The sequence below is a fragment of the Ranitomeya variabilis genome, chromosome 3, assembly GCF_051348905.1.
Source record: "Ranitomeya variabilis isolate aRanVar5 chromosome 3, aRanVar5.hap1, whole genome shotgun sequence".
In the NCBI taxonomy this organism is placed as follows: domain Eukaryota; kingdom Metazoa; phylum Chordata; class Amphibia; order Anura; family Dendrobatidae; genus Ranitomeya; species Ranitomeya variabilis.
The window spans coordinates 627,516,940-627,543,051 of record NC_135234.1 but is presented as its reverse complement, the minus strand read 5'-3'; the positions used below and the strand labels follow the sequence as shown (position 1 = coordinate 627,543,051).

The 26,112-nt window shown below is 41.8% G+C and overlaps 1 protein-coding gene across 1 annotated transcript in view; it reads left to right on the top strand.

The window, feature by feature from the left end:
- The window catches only part of DDN (dendrin), a 29,798-nt gene extending 4,153 nt beyond the window's left edge, over window positions 1-25,645 (top strand). The window contains exons 2-4 of the mRNA XM_077297478.1: window positions 1,599-1,778; window positions 8,905-12,476; window positions 25,026-25,645. Coding sequence (XP_077153593.1) covers window positions 1,609-1,778; window positions 8,905-12,476; window positions 25,026-25,057 — 3,774 coding nt within the window. The 5' untranslated portion in view covers window positions 1,599-1,608 and the 3' untranslated portion in view covers window positions 25,058-25,645. The remainder of the gene's footprint in view (window positions 1-1,598; window positions 1,779-8,904; window positions 12,477-25,025) is intronic.
- Window positions 25,646-26,112: the final 467 nt, after the last annotated feature.

Sequence of the window (26,112 nt, the reverse complement as noted above, 5' to 3'; positions counted from 1 at the left end):
TACAGTATAAACAGTTTCTTTATTTTGCATGGTGCATTTACACTGGACGATTATCCTAGAAATCCTCGTTTCCCGATAATCAGCTAGTGTAAACAGGCTGCCAATCATCTGATGAATGAGCAGAAAAAATTGGTTGTTGGGTGGAATGATTTTTACATACACTTAAAAATCATGGTTCTTGGAAGCAGATCATAATGTGTAAACTGGACAAGTGCTACCGAGAACAATGGCAGTGAATGCACACAGAACGATCGCATTAATGATCGTTCTGTGTGCATGGAAGTGTGTTCGACCTATCTAAATAGGTTAAATGACCATCTATTGAGTTCCATGTAGCCGTTCACTGGTCGTTTAATGCAGTGAGTCAGCTAGTCTAAGGGTACCGTCACACTCAGCGACGCTGCAGCGATATAGACAACGAGCCGATCGCTGCAGCGTCGCTGTATAGGTCGCTGGGGAGCTGTCACACAGACCGCTCTCTCCAGCGACCAACGATCAGGGGAACAACTTCGGCATCGTTGAAACTGTCTTCAACGATGCCGAAGTCCCCCTGCAGCACCCGGGTAACCAGGGTAAACATCGGGTTACTAAGTGCAGGGCCGCGCTTAGTAACCCGATATTTACCCTGGTTACCATTGTAAAAGTAAAAAAAAAAAAACGCTACATACTCACCTTCTGATGTCTGTCACGTCCCCCGGCGTCCGTGCTGCTGCTCAGAGCTTCCTTCACTGAATGTGTCAGGGCCGGCAGAGCACAGCGGTGACGTCACCGCTGTGCTCGGCTTTACGGCCGGCACTGACACATTCAGTGCAGGAAGCTCTGAGCAGCAGCACGGACGCCGGGGGACGTGACAGACATCAGAAGGTGAGTATGTAGCGTTTTTTTTTTTTTTACTTTTACAATGGTAACCAGGGTAAATATCGGGTTACTAAGCGCGGCCCTGCGCTTAGTAACCCGATATTTACCCTGGTTACCATTGTAAAACATTGCTGGCATCGTTGCTTTTGCTGTCAAACATGACGATACACACCGACCTAACGACGAAATAAGGTGCTGGCCTTCTAGCTCCGACCAACGATATCACAGCGGGATCCAGATCGCTGCTGCGTGTCAAACACAACGATATCGCTGTCCAGGACGCTGCAACGTCACGGATCGTTGTCGTTCTCGTTGGAAAGTTGTTCAGTGTGAAGGTACCTTAAATCACACGTAGTTTTGAAAGCAAATTGGCACAAAAGAGGATAAAAAGTGAGTATTTTAATTGAATTTGACGTATTTGTCTTTATATGTTCTACGTTTACTGTTATTTTAGGTCCATTCAATGTAAACCATTCATGGCTTCAACTGGTGTTTTTCTGTATTTTCCATTCCATAAAACACTTAGTTATTTTCTTCCAATTATACTTTACCAAATTAAAAAAAAATCACAATCTTAAACCATCTCGATTTGGTTAATGAGACAATAGACTTCACAACGCAACTAAACCATATCTTTAAATGCATTCACAAGGAAGTGCTTTGTTGTCCCTCTTGTGGATAATGTTTCACCAATGAATTTCTATTTTTCTGCAGTTTTTATAACTTTCTAGCATGGACAGGCAGAGATGGATGGACTTGGACGGCTCATGGGTGTACAGTACAAACCCCAGAAGGCAGCCAGACAATCTCCTGAAATACAGTACTCTACCAAGCAGAAACCATGATAATTACAGAACAGTCGCTGATAGTCCCGGAAGATCAGCAGAGGACAGAGGGAAATATGGCACTATACCTGGCAGGTAATATATGTATGGAAGTTCTTTATACACCGCTGTCACAGTAGTTGCCCCCATTTTTTTTGTAACTAATACTTTATTTTGTTTATTTGGTTCTTTTTTAGGTTGTGTCAGGGTCTTTGCTTTTGCATTATTATTACTCTACCACTGATAATAAGTATGAAGGATTAGGAATAAGTATTTGCTACTTATGGCGATTGAAGCCTTTATTTTCCTTGTGTACTTCATGCTTTTTTTCTTTTTTTTTTTTTTTGCTTTAGTGTGGATATATATTTTTTCTTTTAATAGCTTAGTCTTGGAGGCTGCTTTGGGATCAGTTTATTCAATATTAGAAAATTGCTGAGCATCTCAAGAGATTCATCTGATCCATCCCATTGTGGGCTTTGAAACATTTAAGTCACATAATGCCTTATTAGATTACTAGGAGGTTGTGGATCCAAAGGAGAAAAGTCTAAAAATCATTAGAGAGCAGTCGCACTAAACAAAAATTGAAGGAGCTGAATTCCAGCTTATGTACAAGTGCTCCTTGCTAAATTAGAATGTCATCAAAAAGTTAATTTATTTCAATTCTTCAATACAAAAAGTGAATCTCATATAGAGTCATCACAAAAAGAGTGATCTATTTCACGTGTTTATTTCTGTTAATTTTGATGATTATGGCTTACAGCCAATGAAAACCCCAAAGTCATTATCTCAGTAAATTAGAATACTTTACAACAGCAGCTTGAAAAATGATTTTAAAATCCGATATGTTGGCCTACTGCAATGTATGTTCAGTAAATGCTCTCAATACTTGGTCGGGGTTCCTTTTGCATCAATTACTGCATCAATGCGGGGTGGCATGGAGGCGATCAGCCTGTGGCACTGCTGAGGTGTTATGGAAGCTCAGGTTCCTTTGATAGCAGCCTTCAGCTCGTCTGCATTGTTGAGTCTGGTGTCTCTCATCTTCCTCTTGACAAGATCCCATAGATTCTGTATTGGGTTAAGATCAGGCGAGTTTGCTGGCCAATCAAGCACAATAATACTGTTGTGTTTAAACCAGGTATTGGCACTTTTGGCAGTGTGGACAGGTGCCAAGTCCTGCTGGAGAATGAAATTTCCATCTCCAAAAAGCTTGTCGGCAGAGGGAAGCATGAAATGCTCTAAAATTTCCTGGTAGATGGCTGCGCCGACTTTGGTCTTGATAAAACACAGTGGACCTACACCAGCAGATGACATGGCTCCCCAAACCATCACTGATTGTGGAAACTTCACACTAGACCTCAAGCAGCTTGGATTGTGGCCTCTCCACTTTTCCTCCAGACTCTGGGAACTTGATTTCCAAATGAAATGCAAAATTGACTTTCATCTCAAAACAACACCTTGGACCACTGAGCAACAGTCCAGATCTTTTTCTCCTTGGCCCAGGTAAGACACTTCTGTCATCTATTGGTCATGAGTGGCCTGACACAAGCAATGCGACACTTGTAGTCCATGTCCTGGATACCTCTGTGTGTGTGTGTGGTGGCTCTTGAAGCAATGACTCCAGCAGCAGTCCACTCCTTGTGAATCTCCCCCAAATTTTTGAATGGCCTTTTCTTAACAATCCTTTCAAGGCTGTGCTTCTCCCAGTTGCTTGTGCACCTTTTTCTATCACACTTTTTGCTTCCAAACAACTTTCCATTAATATGCTTGGATACATCACTCTGTGAACAGCCAGCTTCTTTAGCAATGACCTTTTGTGGCTTACCCTCCTTGTGGAGTGTGTCAGTGACTGCCCTCTGGACATCTGTCAAGTCAGCAGTCTTCCCCATGATTGTGGAGCCTACTGAAACAGACCAAGGGACCTTTTTAAACGCTTAGGAAGCCTTTGCAGGTGTTCTTTGTTAATTATTCTAATTTACTGAGATAATGACTTTTGGGTTTTCATTGGCTGTAAGTCATAATCATCAACATTAACAGAAATAAACACTTGAAATAGATCACTCTGTTTGTATTGACTCTATATAATGCTAGTTTCACTTTTAGTATTGAAGAACTGAAATTAACTTTTTGATGATATTCTAATTTAGTGAGAAGCACTTGTATCTATTGCTTACTATCTCGTTCTCTCTCTTCCTTCCATTTATTAATTTTTTCCTGCACCAAGCATTAGTCACTGAATTAACCCTTTCGCTGCCAGGAGTTTCATGCTTTTCATAAACTCAAAACCTGAATAATTACAAAATAAGAAATAAAATTATTATTATTATTATTATTTTTTAATATTATATCACCATTTATTCAATGGCGCTTTACATGTGAGGATGCCCCATTTCTACTTTTTAAAATTGTATGATTGGCACATTTTTTAAAGCGTCATTGCGCGCTTTACATTCACAGGTTCCTTCATACAATTTTGCATCAAAACATAATATTTTGCAACAGATGCATAGAAATCAAAGGGGTTGCCTGGCAAGTCTGACAGTCTTGTAGAAGAGAATCGGGTCAATTATGTAAATGACACTTGTCTCAAACTCTGATCAGAGTTTGAGATGTCATCTTATTGTGATCCGCTTATCTCGGAAAAGAGAATCGTAGCACAGGTGAGGAGATGATGGAGAAAAACATTTCTCCATCTTCTCCATTGTGTGAAATCGGACTGCACTCAGATGTCATCCGAATGCAGTCTGTTGATATCCCCGCCTCCGTAGACTTGAATGGGTGAGTGCCATCGGATTTGCGAAGCAACTCACAACATGCAGCATTCCAATTCAGTATGAGAAAAAACGCTGATCAGCACTGCCTCATAGAATAACACTGATCCAATAAAACATCGGATAGCACTCGTCTGATGTATACATTTGTGTGTACAAGCCCTTACATTTAGTGTCAGCAAACCGGTACCGTGCCATATAGTCTAGGGTCAATTACAGTAGTAACCGAACTGTGACAACTTAGGGGGCACCCAAAACACATCAGCAACAAGAAGTGGTCTGTAACTATATTAGTCTACAAATCAGTGGCCGGTATCAATCTGCGTCGGAGCCCGAGATTCTCAAGTTGCAACTGAGCAGTTTACACAGACTTTACACTGACATTAAAGGGAGATAATCCAGTAGTTAGAATCATCCTGCCCATACAGTCTTAGTATGTAAACTATAAAATGAGGGAAGCACCAATACGTGGACCCAGACTACTGGTAATTCTATGAAGCTGAGCCAGTATAAAGCCACAGAATATATTGATTGCCCATGCGTATAGGAAGCCTTCTATATATCATGCAGGTTTATGAGCATTAATGCAGCTTTATAAGTGGAGAAGTGTTTATTGCTCCTTCGCTATATCTCATTAAATAGGAAGTTGTAAGATTTAATTTGTTTGTGGCCATTGAAGCTTAGATCAAAACTAAACATATTCCTCCTGGGTGGAAGAATGATATGTAGGCAAGCTTGATGGAGCCGCAGGTGTACTACAGTCTCCAGGATGGCAGAGACCTGCTGCCCAGGTGAGAAAAGTTTTTGATGCAAACTTTGGACATGTCTGTGTAATATCAATTCTACAGTCTTCCTAAACTGCAGAGCTGCTGAGCATATTCTCAATGCCTTTTTTCTTTTCTAATAACTAAGCCAGGTTTATACAGGCTCATACGTGTCATAAATGCATAGAAATACACAGATTGCCACGCAGGCTTTTGGAGTTATTTGTAAAACAAAAGATAACTTAAAATGGTTTTGGCTACCAGTTTCCATAAACTAAAGTGTTATTGGCTATGACAATAGTTTATTGTTTTTGGCATGTGGCAGATCCTCAGGGTTTGGGTGGATTAGTGATGTCTGGTTAATATCACTTGTATGTTTTGATGAACATCCAAAGTTATCTGAAATAGGTTTACTATGTATTTTTCTATTGATGTGAAAGACCGATAGAGTACAGACCCCCTTGGAAGCTTGTTTTTGAGGGACCACAGTGTATTCTACTAATATTTCTCAGAGTACCACTTAAAAGAGGAATTGTGACCAGATATTGCTCTTAATTATTTTACTGCTGCCCCCTGAGTATTCTGTTTGTTTTTTTTAAAAACAGAGATACTGGTCTTTTTATTTAGTGCTAATTTTTATGGGCGTTATACCACTTTGCACTTTACCCTGTTAGCCACGCCCACTTGATAAAGATAATAAAAATTAGCAACAATTAATTATTCCCATATCTCTGGAACTGTATGGCGGTTTTCCGAAAAAAAAAAAAAAAAAAACGAAAACTCAGGAGAGCAAGGGGACTAAAATAAAAAATTGGATACTTTTGACCAGGTCCGATTTAAAATAATAATACAGCTTGAAGCATTTAATGCATATCCACGTCTGCCAGTCTCCGTACTACAACACCTGAAAACTGACAACCCATTCAAAGACTGACACTGACAACCAGCCAGCTCCACCAATCTAGCATGTATTCTAAGTCCTGGATGTTAGTTGCTTCAGGCCGCAATATCTTTAGCATGAATATTTTCCAATAATCCGTATATAAAACAAATCTTATATTGACTGTTAGTCAACATTGATATGTTGAATCACAGTTAATATAATTATAGGTTAAAAAAATTGCAGTTTTACTTGTTTCATTTGCCCGAGTGGGTCCATAGTTAAATCCGGAATTGGAGCAGCGGTTTCATGAACCCCTTGGAATTCAGCACAAAAAGTTCTTCAAGTGTGTCCCACATAAATTACGGTGTAGCTTTGCAATTCTGATCTGACACCTTCCAATTTGCAAGCATATGTGTCAGAGTACAACTCTTAAATTAATATTTGACAACTATTTTTTTTTTTTTTTAAGATTAAAAAGTGGAGAAAAATAATGTCCAGTCTGATTAAATTGGTGTCTTCACAGGGGAAAGATATAGTGGTTACCAAGTGTCCCCTGTTGTGCCTTTTACATACAGTGACATGTAAATGTTTGGGCACCCCTAAGCAAGTTGAAAGCCATGGGGCTTCAGGCTTTCACAAAATGTAAAATTTTTAATCAAAGTACGCTGTTCTTCTGAACAATGTCTTTAACAACCAATATTTCAGGCTTTTCACAGCATGCCCTGGCTTCACCCTTATATAAGGGCCACCTGATTCACTCCTGTTTCTTCACAGAATGATTGACCTCACTAATTGAACGCCCCACTGCTATTATTTTGAACACATCCCCTTTCAATTAATTATTCTAATAGACTCAAAATCCTGCAGATCATGAATGCGGAGTCGGTTGGTTTTCTTGTAAATTATTTGACATGTGGTAATATAATTTATTCCAAAAACAGTGATTACTCTGGTTAGTCATATTGGACTTCTATTATTTTGAACACTTTTGTACCATACAGTCCGAGAGTAGGAAAGCTGTACCTTCTTTGTTGGTAGCTGAGCATAGCGCCACTGTCCACCCTGTGCAGTGAGAATGTTACAACTATGCATGAACTATCTCACTGCACAGTACAATTGCTAGATGAATAACTGGTATCTACTGAGCATGTGCAACTAGTCCATAAAAGAAATTCAAAGACCTATGCATGGAAAACCAGGGGAGCAAAATTGATTGCATTTGACAAGACTGATGCTCACCTAGTTTCTGCTAGTTTATTTACTTGTACTGCCCTAAATATACACTGGAAGCTGTGAGAAATACCCATCAGCATTTCCAGTGTGTCAAGGACTGGACCAGGAAACACAGACCAGCTGGGATTAAAGGGAACCTATCACCCCGTTTTTTTCGGTATGAGATAAAAATACTGTTAAATAGGGCCTGAGCTGAGCATTACAATAGTGTAGTTTGTGGACCCCGATTCCCCACCTATGCTGCCGAAATACGTTACCAAAGTAGTCATTTTCGCCTGTCAATCAGGCTGGTCAGGTCGGATGGGCGTGGCTTCTTCCTCCAGATATTGCGTAGTTTTCCGTTGGTGGCGTAGTGGTGTGCGCATGTCCAAGGTCCCCAATCCTGCACGGGGGGGTGAAAATAGCAGCGATGTCCGTTATTCCATTGGTGGTCGGTGGGCGCGGCCATCTTCCTTTGGCCGCGCGTGCGCAGAAGCGGCGCTCTGCTGGCCGCGGCTTCAGGAAAATGGCCGCGGGATGCCGCGCGTGCGCAGATGGAGATCGCGGCGGCCATTTTCCTGAAGCCGCGGCCAGCAGAGCGCCGCTTCTGCGCACGCGCGGCCAAAGGAAGATGGCCGCGCCCACCGACCACCAATGGAATAACGGACATCGCTGCTATTTTCACCCCCCCGTGCAGGATTGGGGACGTTGGACATGCGCACACCACTACGCCACCAACGGAAAACTACGCAATATCTGGGGGAAGAAGCCACGCCCATCCGACCTGACCAGCCTGATTGACAGGCGAAAATGACTACTTTGGTAACGTATTTCGGCAGCATAGGTGGGGAATCGGGGTCCACAAACTACACTATTGTAATGCACAGCTCAGGCCCTATTTAACAGTATTTTTATCTCATACCGAAAAAAACGGGGTGATAGGTTCCCTTTAAAGCAAACCTGTCATGTCTGATAACCCTATTAACCTGCAGATGTAGGGTTAGTCTGCAAAAATGAGCATAATATTTCTCGGAAGCCACCAACTTTCAGTCATGTAGGCATGCAGAAAGCAATTACAGTCTACACTCACAGCACTGAGAATAGCGGCTGTAAGCACACCCCGGCACTGATTTACAGCTTGCTCTATACTGATGCACTGCAGTGCCGGGGCGTGCTTTCACTGTTGTGAGGTGACTGTAATTGCTTCTGGCATGCCTACATGACTGAAAGCTGTTGGCTAATGGGATCAATAAAGTTATTTTTTCCCAGGTGCTCCTGGGAGAAAAAGGACTTTACTTCTCCCAGGAGCCTCTGGCTTTCAGTACTGCAGCCAGATACTTTCGTGACGCTGTCTACCTGCAGATTAACCCTATATCTGCAGGTTAATAGTGTTTTTGGACATAACCGTTTTTCCATTAAAAAAATCAATGGACAACCCCTTCATTTGTGACTACAACATCACAAAAATATTACACAGAGTTCAAACAATAAAAATATGCCATGTGAAATAAAGGAAATAAAAGCTAACAATAAGATGTTAACTAAAAGTTATTTTATTAATAAGGCTAAATATGGTCTATTAATTTGTTTTTAAGGTACGTTTACAAAACCCCAATGAGAGGTCAGTCTCCTTATAGACTATGGTCTGCCTCCAGACTGCAACAAGGAGCAGTTTTGCAAGATTCTACAAACTGGGGTTCAAATCTTCCGCCAATTCATAGAGGATCAAAGGTAGGAAGAATGGATCAAAATGCTGATAAAAAAAATGATGCACGCACAAGAGAACAGATCCATTATAAGTGGGATAACAATATAGCTGGCACGTATCCTGCTGAATTTGAAAGGCACAGACAAAACTTACCTAGTGATCCACGTGGAGAACTAATAAACCATTCCCTGCCCAGTAAGCGGAGGCAAAAAGGGAAACTGATACAGATGGACTCTATTTATGGAAAATGGGAAGCAGATTATATATTGGAGAAAAAGATGAAAGAGCTAAAGTATGATGAGTGGGAACCATTACATATTCTGCCCAGAGCTCTACAAAACCAACTCTTATCACAAACAAGCAAAGTGGAATATCCAGAGACAGAAAAAATGAAATCTGCTGTGACAAGTTCTGGAGGTACAAGTCAGGAGAAAAGAAGTTGGTGGTCTAAGCTTGTCAAATCAGCTAAATCAGGAATAAATAATCCAGCTATTTCAGAGACCTCTCAGGACAAAGTAACTAAAACAGTTGTGGAACAAGGCCCCTCAATAAATCACAAACAGGAAATACGAAAAGAAAACCGGCCACAGTTAAGAAAACGAAAAGTTCCCCCACCTTATGTTCCTCCTCCTTCTTATGATTACCCACATCGTATCTTCCCTATTAATAAAGAAAAAGATAATCACACTATAGGATTCAGACAAAAGCTAAGTAATCAAATTCTACCTTTACATGACACAGAGGACTATCATGAAAGTAGAGAAAAAGTGCCAAGGTATAGTATGGAGAGAAGTAGAGCTGCCAACACAAATTCAACATCATGTATAAATGTGCAGAAAGTGGAAGCAGGGGATAAGCAAAAGTTTGACTCAACTTTTCAGAGCATAATACAAGGCAGAAAACTTCCTCGAGCACATAGCATGTGGACAGGACCCACGTCTGATGAGTTTCTTGATCATATATATGAGAGTGTAGAAGGCAGACGTTCTCCTCTTACTAACAATATACCTAACTTTCCAAAAATAAAGTCTAAACTTGAGTTCCAGACCGATAACATGATATATGGAACAGTTTCAGTCCCTCTTCAAAGGGACAGATCAATGCCGTACACAAGTAGCAAAACACTTTATGATATAAGTGAAGCACCTAACAGGAAAAATATGCCTCCTGCAAATAACACCCAACTTCCAATGCCTCCTTTTGATGCTCGTCCACCAATTCCTCTGCATGGAGTAAAACTGCCAAGAGAGTTAGGTTTTAGTTACGCAAGTGGAAACTTTCAAAATGCTGATAAAAAGATCAGAGAGGAATATATAAACGTTAATAAACAAGATGGGGAACAAGGACATGAGTGGAGAAGACCATTAAGAGCTATATCAAGCAAAGAATCAAAGACAAAAGGTCTTTTAAAGTTGTCTACAAATAAGGTTGAATTTGGACGATATAGTCATACTCTTCCCTTGAAAAAACAATATATGAAACCATATATATTGGATGAAACGAAACATGGTGATTCTAAAAAGCAAAGAATGTCTTATAAAGATACAGAATCTCCTAGGTGGAGAGAGCCTGGAAATGTCAACACTTTGCCAGGAAGGAGCCGTGATCAAAACCGTTGGAGAAGTCATGATGGGTTGAGATTTAGTAAGAAATACGTTACATCTGAACATTCTTCTATACATCAAAGTGATCAAGGCAGAAGTCATGCAAAGGAGCATATAACAGAAAAAAGTCAGCCTGCATTATCAAATGAGGGCGAGGGACATTTTGTCATTGATGCAACTTGTGTAGTTGTTAGAGCAGAGTTTATTTTTCCACCAATAACAGAGCAAGTTAAATTTGTACATAATGAGAAATCGAAGGGGGAAACCTTGGCCATTCAAGGTCATTCTAAGAGTTTTGTCAATAAAGAGAGAGCACCTTACTCAACTTCCCATTCAAAGCCTCGTTCAAGTCTACCACTACAACCAATCCCTCAAAAGAGCTATTCTAAAACCCAACATTACAATCCACATTACATGGAGAAAGAACCTTCAACCCTAAAAGAAAGAGCAGTACGCATTTTAGGACTTTCCATTGGAGAATTAGATTCTCTAAGTGAAGCTCAAAATGGGCCCAACAGATCAGAAGCTGATAACACTGATCAAGGACACACAAATAATGAGCACGAGCATGAAGTATTGATTAAAAATGGAACTAATAGAAAAGAGAGCAAGATAAGGAATTATAAAGAAATGCCATGCATATTAGAGTATCCTGTGTCAGCGGCTTCAGTGGCTGGTACTGGTAGTGTACGCATGTATAATTGCCCAAAATGTAATAACCGTTCTGAAGAGATTACAGAACATGGGTCAGAAGTACAAGTGCTTATTCCTGTCTTACAGAACGCATGTACCAATGAAAATTGTTCAGAAACCTCTAACATAAGAGTTCAGAATGATCAAATTCTTGAAACACCGAAGCCCCAAGAAACTAACTCGCATGCAGTAAATTCTGTTGGTACATATCCATATGTGGTTTCCCACCATATGCAACTTGAGTCAATCATCAGTGAAGAGACTCAGGAAGATGTACAAACTATTGTAACTGAACATAACTGTAAACCATTAGCTGTACCATTGGATTTACAGATCCCAGAAAAGCTAAAACTAAGTGAGGGTATGTTAGTTGAGTCAGTGGAGGAAGAATGTGTTGTTAAGCAAAAAATAATATCGATGGTCACTGAGAAGAACATACGTGAAGAAAATCCTATATCAATGATCACACCGGAAAATCTTCCTAAAGAAAATCAATGGAAAACAAAAAATTGCAATACTGCAAAATATGCACCAAATTTGACAAATTATCGCATATGCGGAGAGCCAGCTATACAACGTAGGCAAACGAGTAGTGTTTGCTTAGATTCTCAAATAAATGAAACATCTTCTAGGGGCACAATGAAAGCGTATTCAAGAAGACCAAATTTCTATGCTAAAGATCTCAGGGAGGCTGTCTCCCGTATCAGGCGCCACACGGCCCCTGATTCTGACACGGATGAAGATCTGGAGACACCTTCTTGTGACTCTATAGAGCAGGCTTCAGATGAATGTGTGACTTCATGCAGCTCAGACACTTCAGACTCTGAAGTGACAGTAATACTGGGTAAAGAAGAAAAGGATGAAGACACATTACCCATCACTGAAGAAAAAGGTAGCGAAAGAACAAATGGACATGGTGAAGATGTGCTCACAAAGGACCTTATGGTAGCAGAACCTTCACCACTGACATTGCATGAAGGTGAAATAGTAGGACAGTCTAATAAATTCCAGGTGCCTGAAGACGTAGCTGTATATGATCTGAACAGCTGCATTAAGGAAATTCTTCAGGATCTGAATAAAACCGAACAAGAATTCTTCACAAGCTGTGAAGATCAAAGTAAAGAGTCAGAAAATTCTGCAGTTCAAGACCTACTAACAACAGGTAACTTTCACTATTAATTAATGTATTTTTATAGAGGACCCGTCAGCTCTCATTTAACATCTGTTTTAGTAAATATATGTATTTCACATGTAGTGAGAATCCTGAAAAATCCTTTCTCAGAATTGTGCAGTGTCATTTGGTTACTCCTCCTGGAACTGTATAAATAAGTCAACAACTTGATTTTACCATTCTCTTTATCAATGGAGCATATTCCTGAAAACTTACAAATTATTCAATCTTTGATGAATGCCAGACTAAGCATTGACAGCACCCTATTTACATAGTAAACTTTGGTCGATGTGATTTGCATTTATTTATGAAAACATAAAAAATGTTGTAAATTTTTTTTATATAATTTCGCAATTTTTAAACTTTGAATTGTTATGCCCTTAAGCCAGAGAGTTATACCACAGAAAATAGTTAGCAAATAACATTTACCACATGTTTACTATACATCAGCATCATTTTTGTAGCATCATTTTTTTTTTGTTAGGAAGTTAGAAGTGTTAAAGTTTTATTAGCAATTTTTCACAAAATTTGCAAAAACAATTTTTTTGGGGACCAGATCACATTTGAAGTGACTTTGTGGGGCCTATGTGATAGAAAATGCCCAAAAGTGACATTATTTTAAAACGTCACCCCTCAAAGGACTTAAAACACTCAAGTTTATTAACCCTTTAGGTGCTTCACAGGAATTAAAGCAATCATTTTTCCCAGAAAAATATTGTTTTAACCCTAAATTTTGCATTTTCACAAGAATGAGAGAAGAAAATGGACTACACAATTTGTTGTGCAATTCTTCCTGAGCACACCGATACCCCATATGTGGAGTAAAACTACTGTTTAGGCGCACGGCAGGGATCTGAAAGGAAGAAGCACCATTCGACTTTTGGATCGTAAAATTGGCTGAACCAGATAGCAGACATCATGTTGCGTTTGCAGAGCCCCTGATGTGCCTAAGCAGTAGAGACCCCCCCACAAGTGACCCAATTTTGGAAACTAGACATCTCAAATAATTTACAAGGAGGTGTGGTGAGCACCTTGAAGCTACAGGTGCTTCACATAATTTTATAACGCTTAGCCATGAAAATAAAAAATAACATTTTTCCTACAAAAATGTTTTTAGCCACAAATTCTTCATTTTCATAAAGGTAACAGGAGAAAATGGACCATACAATGTGTTGTGTAATTTCTTTTGAGTACACTGATACCCCATATGTGGTGCAAAACTACTGTTTGGGCACACGGCAGGGCTTTTTAGGAGCACCATTCAACTTTTGTAGCGGCTTGAATAGATAACGGATACCATGTCGCATTTTCAGAACCCCTGATATGCCTAAACAGTGGAAACCCCCCACAAGTGACCCCATTTTGTAAACTTCACCCCTCAAAGAATGTATCTAGTTCTGGGGTGAGCAGATTGAACCCACAGGTGCTTCATAGAATTTTATAACGTTGAGCTGTGAAAATGAAAAAAATATATTTTTCTTACGAAATGCTTCAGCCCTAAATTTTTCATTTTCACAAGGGTAACAGGAAAAAATGGACTGTACAATTTGTTGTGCAGTTTTGTTGGTCAATTTCTCCTGAGTACACAGATATCCCATATGTGGGGGAAAATTATTATTTGGGCATATGGCAGGGCTCAGAAGGGAACGAGCACTATTTGAATTTTGGAGCGTCATTTTGGCGGCAATAGATTATGGACACCATGTCACATTTGAAAAGTGCCTGATCCCTACAAGTGACCCCATTTTGGAAACCACACCTCTCGATGAATTCTAGGGGGTGTAGTGAGCATTTATAACCCTCCGGTGATTCAGATTTGTATAACATTGGGCTGAGTAAAAGAAAAATTACCATTTTTTCCACTAAAATGTTGCAATGGCCCCAAGTTTTTAATTTTCAAAAGGGATAATAGGAAAAAATTAATGGGGTCGAAAACTACTTTTGAGGTACAGTGCAAAGCTCAGAAGGGAAGTAGAGCTATATTGTAGTGCATATTTTATTGGAATGGTTTGAGGGTGCCATGTCACATTGTCAGAGCCCCTGAGGTGCCATATCAGCAGAACCCCCCATAAGAGACACCATTTTACAAACTACAACTCTCAATGAATTCATCTAAGGGTGCAGGGATCATACAACAAGTGTGTCACAGAATTTTATACCATTGGGCCGTTAAAAAATAATAATTACATTACCACAAAAAAAAATGTAACCCTTGACTTTTAATTGTTACATGAGGAAATGGGTAATAATAGCGCCAACATTTGTCACACAATTTCTGCTTAACTTGACAGTACCCCATATGTAGCTGTACACTACTGCTTGGCTATACGGTGAGATTCTGGAGGGAAGGAGCCCTAACAGATGACAGACAGGAGTGGTGACTTTTTTTGTGGGTTGAGTTGAAGCTTTTATTGGTAACATTTTAGAGTACAGAACATATTGGATCAGTTCACATGTATCTTGTGCTCTACGCTGAGCACTTACATCAGGGTTGGTTTCCATCTACATCTCCAAAATATGTGATTCAGATGAACCCTCCCCCCCAATGGATTCATTCATTAATAAGTTCCTCTGCACTCTGTCTGGCCTCTGTTCATCAGTGTCTGTCTTTTCAAAGGTGCACAAAACTTTTGTTAACCGCCAGTGCTTTTGTTCATGCCTAAAAAGATGGGAACGGACACCTCCGGCTCACAGACCAAACAGGAGTTCAAAATTACTCCCATCTGCCCCATTACAGTGAATTTTCCATCTGGAATTTAGTTTCGATCACATTTTTCAGAGATTTACACAGAAACCCCGGTGTAAGCGCTCAGCGTAGAGTGCAGGAAAAATTACACTGAGCCTAGCTGCGGGAAACAGAAAGAACAAATCAACAGCAGGTCAAGAATTAGTTACATTTATTTATTATGCCGTTCACTGTGTGGTATAAGTGATCAGATGGATTTATTCTTCGGGACGGTACAATTACAGCGATACCAGATTTGTTTTTTTATGTTTCTCTACTATCACACTAAAACGCTGTTTTGCTAAATTAAGTTTTTTGGCGTCACCATATCTTGAAGGCGATTGTTTTTTATTTTTCTTCTGAAACAGTCATTTGCGGGCTTCTTTTTTGTGGGACTAAATTACGTTTTTATTGCTAGCATTTTTGGGCACAACATTTTTTTTGTTTGATTTCTATTTTGCTTTTTAGGAGGTAAAATGAACAAAAAACAGCAAATCAGGAATTGTTTTATTCTTCAGGTCACTACAAATACCACATTTTTTTTAAATGTTTTGCTGCTTTTACACAATGAAAACTATATTGTAGAAAAAAAATGTTTGCATTACTATATTCTGAGAGCTAAAACTTTTATTTTTCTGCTGACTAAGCTCTTTGGAGCCTTGTGTTTTGCGGGACAAGATGGTGTTTTCAGCGATACAATTTCTATTTACATACGACTTTTTGATAGCGTCTTATTCCACATTTTTGTTGGCTGTTTACGGTGGGATTAAATAGCGCAACAGTTTTATAGAACGGGTCATTCTGGACGTGGTGATACCAGATATATGTACTTTTCTGTTTATAATTGTTTTTACATAAATATACAGTTATATGAAAACGTTTGGGCACCCCTATTAATCTTAAGCTTAATGTTTTATAAAAATTGTTTTTTTTGCAACAGCTATTTCAGTTTCATATATCTAATAACTGTTGGACACAGTAATGTTTCTGCCTTGAAATGAGGTTTATTGTACTAACAGAAAATGTGCAATCTGCATTCAAACAAAATTTGACAGGTGCATAAGTATGGGCACCCTTATCATTTTCTTGTTTTAAATACTCCTACCTACTTTTTACTGACTTACTAAAGCACTTTTTTTGGTTTTGTAACCTCATTGAGCTTTGAACTTCATAGCTAGGTGTATGCAATCATGAGAAAAGCTACTTAAAGTGTCCACTTGCAAGTTGTTCTCCTGTTTGAATCTCCACTGAAGAGTGGCATCATGGGCTCCTCAAAACAACTGTCAAATGATCTGAAAACAAAGATTATTCAACATAGTTGTTCAGGGGAAAGATACAAAAAGCTGTCTCAGAGATTTAACCTGTCAATTTCCACTGTGAGGAACATAGTAAGGAAATGGAAGAACACAGGTACAGTTCTTGTTAAGGCCAGAAGTGGCAGGCCAAGAAAAACATCAGAAAGGCAGAGAAGAAGAATGGTGAGATCAGTCAAGGACAATCCTCAGACCATCTCCAGAGAGCTGCAGCATCAACTTGCTGCAGATGGTGTCACTGTGCATCAGAGTCCTTCATGCTCAGGGGCACCCACCGGAGGGAGACAATCCACCTGTATGTACCGCTTTTAATATTTTGGATATCAATAAATTTTCTATTTTAAGGAGCTGGAACTCAAATTTTTTTTTTTTTCTCTGATGATCAACTCGTTCTCCTGCAACGGAGTTCCATGCACCTGTGGTGGTTACTGGTGAGCTTGGAACAGGTTCAGACTGTGCAGTCACCGGATAGCAGGTAGGATGGCCACATAGACAGGCTAGCCACAGTTCAGGCGCAGCCGATGTGGTTTCAGGGTACGGACACCGCCTAAGTGGACATGTGAGCAAGAACTAAATATACTGGAATAATGGGACATGGGATATGGGAACTGGAAACATTAACCGACTGGGGACTTGGCAACATACAATTGCACACACTAATCCACCTAACAAAAACTTTAGAGGTTGCTCAGGCACCTCCCGATTGTGGAGGGTGCCTTTTATACAAAATGCCTCCCAGCTATTGGCTGGGAGACACCTCTCATGTGCAAACATTAACTAAATACCTCCCAGCTGTTATCTGGTGGCATTTTACCATGCATGCACTCTGCCTTTTAAAGAACAGGGGAGCGTGCTTACGCGGCACGCCATTGGAATACTGTACGGCGTGCACAAGGAAGGAGGAGAGAGTGTGTGAGGAAGCTGCTACGGTCAGGGCGGTGAGTAAGCCAGTGCCCCCATATGGTGGGAGGAGGGGAACCATGCAGAGGCACCAGCAGACATAACAATGAGCAATATGATACCCAACAATTTTTAAACAATGTTTTGAAGGCATAGTACATGAGTAATTTTATACCAAAAATTTTTTTAACACTTTTTTGAAGGGTTATATACCATCGCAATGTACCCCAGAGCATGTAATAGTATATGGATGAGTAATTGCATCCATATAACTTTTCAACTCTTTTTTAGAGGGTTATACACCACTGCAACGTAACCCAGAGCACGTAATATTGTATGGATGAGTAATTGAATCCAGATAACTTTTTCAATGATTTTTTGGAGTGTTAGATACCACCGCAGTTCACCCAAGAACACGTAATAGTATATGGATAAGTAAATGGATCTAGATAATTTTTTCAATGCTTTTTTGGATGGTTATATACCACCACAATGTACCCAAAAAGATGTAATAGTATGTGGATGAGTAATTTAATCCAGATAACTTTTTGAACACTTTTTTGGAGGGTTATACACCACCGCACTGTACCCAAGTACACGTAATAGTATATGGATGAGTAATTTTATACCGAAAAAATTTTGAACGCTTTTTAAAGGGTAATATACTACCAAAACTTACATCAGAGGAACTAACACTCTATGAATGAGTAATTAAATGCAGAAATATTTTTCAACTCTTTTTTGTAGTTTTACTTAACACCTTATTGTTACAATAATCGCGTTCAACTGTATTGATGACAAATTGAATCCAGAAAAATTAATTTAACGTAAATATTTTGAAAGTGTAGTTAATGCACTTCTACAATCAAAAAGGCTTTGCAGAAAGGGCAAAGCTAGGAAAAATTATAAGGACGGTCATCCATATACCTCTGAAAGATAACAACTGGCAGACCTCATTCAAATATTTTTAAAAGTGTAGTTGCTGTACGCCTACACTCATAAAGGCTTTGCACAATGTACATAGCTATGAAAAAAAAATTATAACCAGGGTAATACAGTAATCCTCTTCAGGTGTCGTCTTCTTCTTCCTCAGGAGGCTGGGGGCACTGCCTCCACCTTCTTCCAGGAGTCTGATTCCCAGGTGCCTGGGCTATAAGTGACCTGGCTTCTGGAAGTGCCGGAGCCCAAGGCATATAGAAATAGGCAACAGCCCACTGTCACCTGCAACATCGCCTGCTCTTGCATAGGAGGTGGGGAGTACGATCTCTCAGAGATGAGCCCCGTCTCAATCTGCTTCAAGGAGCTACTACCAGGCCCATTCATTCCTTAAAAAGGGTTCATCCTGCTCCCTTCCTTCTGGGATCACAACTACTGCATACCTGCAATGTTCACCCTCCATTTTGAGGAATGTGACACTGGTTCCAGCTGTCAGCTCTTGCAGCCTTCGGGACAAGTGTTCCATCTTTACTGCCCGATGTGTAAATGAAATGGACACTCTTCTCTGCTGTTGTTCATAAGTAACAACCACCCCCCGGGATGCCAACTGTCGGTACCTTGTGGCTAGCATTTCTCCAGCCCTGGTCCTGGCTCGCACCTTCTGTCTTCTGACCAGCCTAGGCTTCACAGTCCACTCACCAGTTCCTGGATCCTGACTCTCCCATTCGCAGTGTGCAAAAACCCCAGCGGTGAAGGCTGCACCCTGGGTTCGGGACATAGTGGTTCCAGGAAAGCAACCGGGTCCTGCCACCTCTGCTGTCACGCCAGCTTCCTTTGGCTCCAATATTGCTCCGGTCACTCTCTCGGGAGTCTCGCATAGTTCCTATCTGGATCAGCAATGTAAGTCTTTCCGGAAGGAAGTCAAGACAAATCCAACGGCGCAACCGTAATTATTTTGTATTTTGTTGAAGCTCCTCCTCCTGATTGGAAGACAGTAAAAATCTAGAGAGTGCATCCACCTTGACTTTATCAGATGGCTGGAAATGGAGAGTAAAGTTGAAGCAGGTGAAAATCGGAGGCCACCTGGCTTGTCATGGATTAAGACGCTGTGCAGACTGTAGATAGGCTAGATTCGGATGCATCTGTAATAATTATAGGGGATAACTCAGGAGACTCTTTGCGTGGAACAAGACAACTACAGGACACAGTTTTATAAGTGGTAAAGTCTATATTATCACACGGTGATTCAAACAGGTGCATAGAGAAACTCAAGTCCACAACACTTGGTGCAAATATCAAATGCAGCTCAGCAGTCTATAGGAAACTTCAGAGGAAAATGCAATCACGCAGAAAGTCTATGAAGCACAATTATTCCCGAGGATACTCGACACGAATAAGTCCTTGCTCAGTCCAAAACACAGATAGATATTCCTATAAGGCAGTTCAAATAATATCCCAGCTCAACCAGGGAGGTCTGGGTAATAGTCTCAGGTTCTTGCAGAGCAGAAACAGCTTACATGTCCAGCAAATGCAGATGGGAGCAAACACGAGCAGCAGGTGAAGGAGGATTGCTGGAACTGGTGTATGCAGCAGGAACGCAGAGCAGGGTAGCAGGATAACCCCACAGGTTCACAGGAGCAGGTATATAGCCAGGGAGTCACCAGAGGTCAGGAGCTGGATGCAAGGCAGAATACTCTAGCACAGACTGAAGGCTGGGGTGGAGTTTTATAGCAGGAAGACACAGTGCACATGAGACCAAAGACGCCATCTTGGAAAAGGGTAGTAATGCACAAAAAGGTAATAAAAAATGTTCAGAGTCCTGACAGCATCTCTCCTTCAAGCAACAATCGCCGCTCCTCCAGAGCCAGTTTTATTCCTAACAGTTCTCGATCGCCTATGGAGTATTTGCGTTCTGGAGCTGTGAAGATTTTGGAGAAGAAGTCATGGGTCACCATGCAGCCAGAAGAAGACTTCTGGGTAAGAACAGCTCTGGTCCCTGAGGAAGAGGCATCCATCTCCAGAAAGAACTGCTTGATATTGTCCAGATGATGTAGCACAGGAGCTGAGGAGAAGGCCAGTTTTAGAGACCCAAAGGCGTTTTCTGCCTCTGGATTCCATATCTTAAGATTGGCCCCCTTGTGGGTCAGGGCAGAAATAGGAGCAGTCCGATAGGAGAAAGGCGGATTAAACTGGTGGTAGTAATTTGCGAATCCGAGAAACCGCTGGATAGCTTTCAGACCATTTGGACAGGGCCATTTCAAGACAGCGGCACCTTCTCAGGATCCATTTTCAGGCTTATCTCGGAGCTGATGTACTCAAATGGAAGAGAAGTCTGCTCTCAGATGCACTTTTCATATTTGCCGTACAGATGGTTGTTCCTTTATATCTCAGACATCCTTTTGGTATGAATGCAGATCAGGGGAAAACACCAAAATATCATCCAGGTAAACTATCATACACGTGTAGAGAAGATCCCGTAAGATGTTGTTCACCTGTTCTTGAAAGACTGCAGGGGCATTACAGAGTCCAAATTGCATTACACAATAGTAATATAAATGATATCTTCAATTCATCTCCCTGGTTTATTCGGATCAGGTTGTAAGCCCCCCAGAGGTCGAGTTTGCTGAAGACTCTGGAACGTTTAAGACGATCAAACAGCTTAGAGATGAGAGGCAGTGGATATTTATTCTTGATCGTTATTTGGTTGAGACCTCTATCAATCCAGGGGCGAAATGAACCCTCCTTTATCTTTACAAAGAAGAATCTTGGTCCAGCCAGGCAGGAAGACTTTCGAATAAATCCCCTAGAAAGATTTTTTTTTTAATGTACTCAGACCTGACATGGGTCTCAGCCTGCGACAGAGGGTAGATTTGTCCCCGTGGAGTAGAATCTCCTGGATGAAGATCAATAGGACAGTCATACGGCCTATGAGGTGGTAGCGTCTCAGCCCCTTTTTTGTCAAAGGTGTCAGCATACATCCAATATGTGATATGTAAGCAGGGAAAATTAGATGGAGAAGCCCGAGGTCGAGCAGGACGAATGGGAACTAAACACCTCTTGTGGCATTTCTGTCCTCAACGGAGACAGGCTAATGCTTGCACAGCCACTGCAGACCTGGAAGCAGACAATGAGACAGACCCAACAGTACATAGAGAGGAATCCTCTGAGTGTAGCATTCTTATACGAAGTTCCATCGGCTTGGTCACGAAAAGGATAGTCTCGCACAGAGATTTTACATCCACCAATAAAACCACTAAAGGATCCTGAAGACGTTGGATAGGGATTTGATACTGCTCCACAACTGCTTGTTGAATGAGATTACCTGCGGAGCATGAGTCCAAGTAGACTGACTCTACAAAATGGATGCTACCACAGGAAACGGATACTGACAGAGTCAGCAATGGAGGGAAGCGATTGTTGCCCATGATGGCCTCTCCAACGGACCCTAGGCTTTGGAGACTCCCAGTTTCTCTGAGCAGGAACGGATTACATGTTCGGGACTGCCACAATAGAAGAATCTTCTCTCTGCATGACAAGCCTCCTGACGATGCTTAGCTATCTTCGCCTGTAAAATATGTATAGACTTTGGAGAAGGTGCTGAAGCTGAGGCTTGCTGAGCGATTGGCCTTTGAAAGGTTGGAGCCAGGTGCACAGATCTTCTCTCGCGGGTCACTTCCTTGGAACACACGTGAAACCTAATGTAATTTCGAGTTGCCAGGGATACCAGGGCATCCAGTGAGTTTGGTATATCCTGGCCAGCCATCTCGTCAGCTGTTTCTCCCAGAAAGGCTCTCCCAGAAGGTAGCCATCAGAGCCTCATTATTCCAGGTAAATTCCTATGACAGGGTATGAAAATGAACAGCCTACTTGACCCACTGTGAGATTGCCCTGCCACAGCCTGAAAAGAGAAGATGCTGTAGAGGAAGCATGGCCTGGCTCATCAAAAGACCTTACAGAAGTCTTCTAGAAAGAAATAGAGGTTAGAAACAAGAGCATCCCCGCTCTCCCATAGGTGACTGAGCCACTTTAAACCTTCTCCAGTGAGATGTGACATGCTGAAAGCCACTTTGGCCCGGTCAGAAACAAACTGATTAGTCAGGAGTTCGAAGTGCTGTGTGCACTGATTAATAAACCCCCAACATGGGCATCACCACCGCCATAATGTGGAGGAGTTGACAAACAGGGTCCGGAGCCAGGCGCATAACTGGCAAGATGTTGGGTCATGGACGAGGTGGCCGCAGCTTGAGTACCAGCTGACGCAGCCAGAGTTGACAGTGTATCTAGACGGGTGGTCACTGTCCGCAGGTAGGAGAGGATTTTATCCTACTGGTCTTTCTGGCAGGACACCTCCTGGTACAGGTTAGAGATAGAGGAAACCTGAGAGCCAGCAGATTCCATGGCCTGTGCAAACTAATGGGAGTGGTGGAGCCACTGTGCCGTGGTCCGAGGAAAGCGTGGAGGGGTGTGACTTTTCACAAGAGCCCCTGATGGTGGGGATAGGTTTGGCTCCCAGTGGACACCAGGTGCTATTCCAAGACAGTCCACGGATGCACAGCAGCTGTACCTAAGGGACAGGTAACTGGAAAGGCACAGTAGGTGGATACAGCTGATACAGGCAGGCACGGCAGGAAGACAGGAACCACTGATGAAGGGTTTGGCAGATATACCAATTGGCACGGCAGTTGCAGATTGGACCGGCTGTTGTACAGACTGGCACGCCAGGTGCAGGCAGGTCCTGCTGCTATATAAATTGGCACAGCAGGTGCAGGCATGTCCGGCTGTAGTACAAACTGGCAAGGCAGGTACTGGCACAGAGGTTAAGGACGGACAGATACTAGCAGTACTAGTGGGAATAAATGGACAGGAACCTGAAAGGTAGCAGGCATGTAGGAACTAACTAATAACATTGCACAGGCACCTCCATGCAGGTGGAGGTGTCTAAAATAATAAGTGTCTGGGGACACTTTAGGATGGCACGCACAGCCCCTTTGAGGAGGGAGCACACCTGCGCTTGTCCTATGCACAGTGCTAAGGGATCTGCACACGGTGCGCATACCCCTGGCACTAACCAAAGAGGATGGCGGTCATAGCGGTGAGTTAAGTGGGCACCTATTGTTATAGGGGAACTCAGATTATTGTGACTGTCAAAGGGGCACACAGAGGGCATTACTTTCTAGGGGGCAAAATGTGGGCACTGTTTTCTATGGCATTTGCACATGGCATTACTATATTCTAGAGGGTTGTTTTACCATTTAGAGGGCACACAGAACCATGCAGCAGTGGCTTATCAGCAGGATCAGGGGACAGTGCAGTAAATGTGAGAAGTCAAGTGTGTCTTTGTTGTAATCTCTGCAGCCGAGTCCTGACTGGAGAAGTTATCAGTCTGGGCCAGATGGAAAAGATCGGAAAAGTGAACGATTCCATCAGAAAGAACATACCGTATTTTTCGGACTATAAGACTCACCGGACCATAAGACTCACCCCAAATTTTCAGGAGAATAGGAAAAAAAAATGTGTCAAATGGGGGTCCATCTTACAGTCCAAATTCAGCTTACAGGAGGGGATTGGCACAGGTGGAGGAGTGGTCACAAGGGATCGTGGTCAAAGGGGTTGTACGGTGGTCCAGGCTGGTGCGGTGGCCTCCGGTAAATCCCATCTCAGGCTGGTGCGGCGGTGGTGCTCTGGGGTTCCCAGTGGTTCTGCCGGTATTTTGTGACAGGTTCGGCTGTGGGGCTTCGCCGGCATTTTGCGATAGGTGTGGTGGTGGTGTTGCTCTGTAGTGCAGCGGGGCTCCGCCGGCATTTTGCGAGATGTGCGGCGGTGATGCTCTGTGCTGTGGCGGGGCTCCGCCATCATTTTGTGAAAGCCCAGAGCCGCAGATCCATTGGTGCGATGCGGCGGCCTCGGGGAAAATGGCTGCAGTGGGCGGCGCATGCTCAGATTGAGATCTCAATCTGAGCATGCGCCGCCCCCAGCGGCCATTTTCCCAGAGGCCACCGCATCGCAGCAATGGATCTGTGGGGGCCTCCGGGCTTTCAGAAAATGCTGGCGGAGCCCCCCACACCACAGAGCATGACCGCCGCACCAGCTTGACAAGGGAGGCTGCTTCACCCTGCAGTGTTGGACCGGGATCGCCGCCACAGTATTTTGTAAGTATATTCCGACTATAAGACGCACCCCCATTTTCCCCAAAAAATGTTTGGGAAAAAAGTGCGTCTTATAGTCCGAAAAGTACGGTAAGCTGTAAATTACTATCTGTAACTGTAATCTATTACATATTCTGCAGAACTGGTATCTACCACTATATGGTCACCATATGGCTGTAATATCCATATTGGACTTTATATAGAGATTATTTTCAGTAACGGCCTGGTCATGTGCTGAGGTTCTCCTACATCCACTATTAGGACGTGCCACCATAGTTGTAATCACTGTTAGCTGGTTAGTGGCCCACTCAGAAGTTTCACACCCCCTTGAACCAAACCCTAGCCACGCCCCTGGTCTGCCAGTGTCCCTGAAATAGGTGGCTTCATACGCCTTTAAGTGTATGAAGGCCATTAGACGTACCTTTCCATGTGTAAATCTAAAACTAGGGCCATCTGGCTTATAATAGGCATTTGTGAAATATCAGTATTCTGCTCTCATGTTCTCTTTCTTTCGTCACAGGTTTTAATATGGATTCCTCTACAACAGAGTGAGGGTGAAGAGAGAAATCGGCAGAGGAAATACAAAGAAGTGGACGTTGGCATCTTCCCCTCTTGTCCTGGGACCATTTCTGGCTTTTGAAGAAAAGTTTTATATGGATGGTAGATTGGTACAGAAGTACATAAAATGTAGAAATCTGGATCAGTGTCTTTATTTTACCATTAGAAAGAATGCTGTCTATACAGTTGGCTTTCTTTTATTCTGTGTATCAGCCATACTAGATAATGGTATTACTTGAAGTGATATCTATGGTACATGTATGAAGATATACTTAACTAGGCATGAATGATCGCCATTATTCTGGAGCTGTTCTTGCTGACTGTTACATGTATATAAGGGAGAGAAAATAATAACATAAATTCATAGTTTTGAGTTTGTCTTAGTCTTGTAGGAGCAACATTTGTCTACATATGACACACAATATGTCACATGGACAGACACAATTGTACGTAATTGTTCACAAGGAAAACAGCAATACTACTTTTTTGGTGGGGAAAGGGACATTGTTATTATCTCTCCGATAAATGACTATATACCATTATAAATGAATAAAAAAAATCAATGGAACCAAAACTTGTACTTAGCACTTACTATTATGGTACATAACATAACACTGGGCCAAAAATATATAGGGTATTATATGATCCTTTTTGAAGACAGTAAAGTGGAATCTTTTTTCTTTGATAGAAATGAGAAGCTATGTGACGTTTTACGGATGTGTCCACCCTTACTAACAAATTAACCCCTTCACCCCCGGAGCTTTTTCCGTTTTTCCGTTTTCGTTTTTCGCTACCCTCCTTCCCAGAGCCATAACTTTTTTATTTTTCCGTCAATTTGGCCGTGTGAGGGCTTATTTTTTGCGGGACGAGTTGTACTTTTGAACGACATCATTGGTTTTAGCATGTCGTGTACTAGAAAACGGGAAAAAAATTCCAAGTGCAGTGAAATTGCAAAAAAAGTGCAATCCCACACTTGTTTTTTGCTTGGCTTTTTTGCTAGGTTCACTAAATGCTAAAACTGACCTGCCATTATGATTCTCCAGGTCACT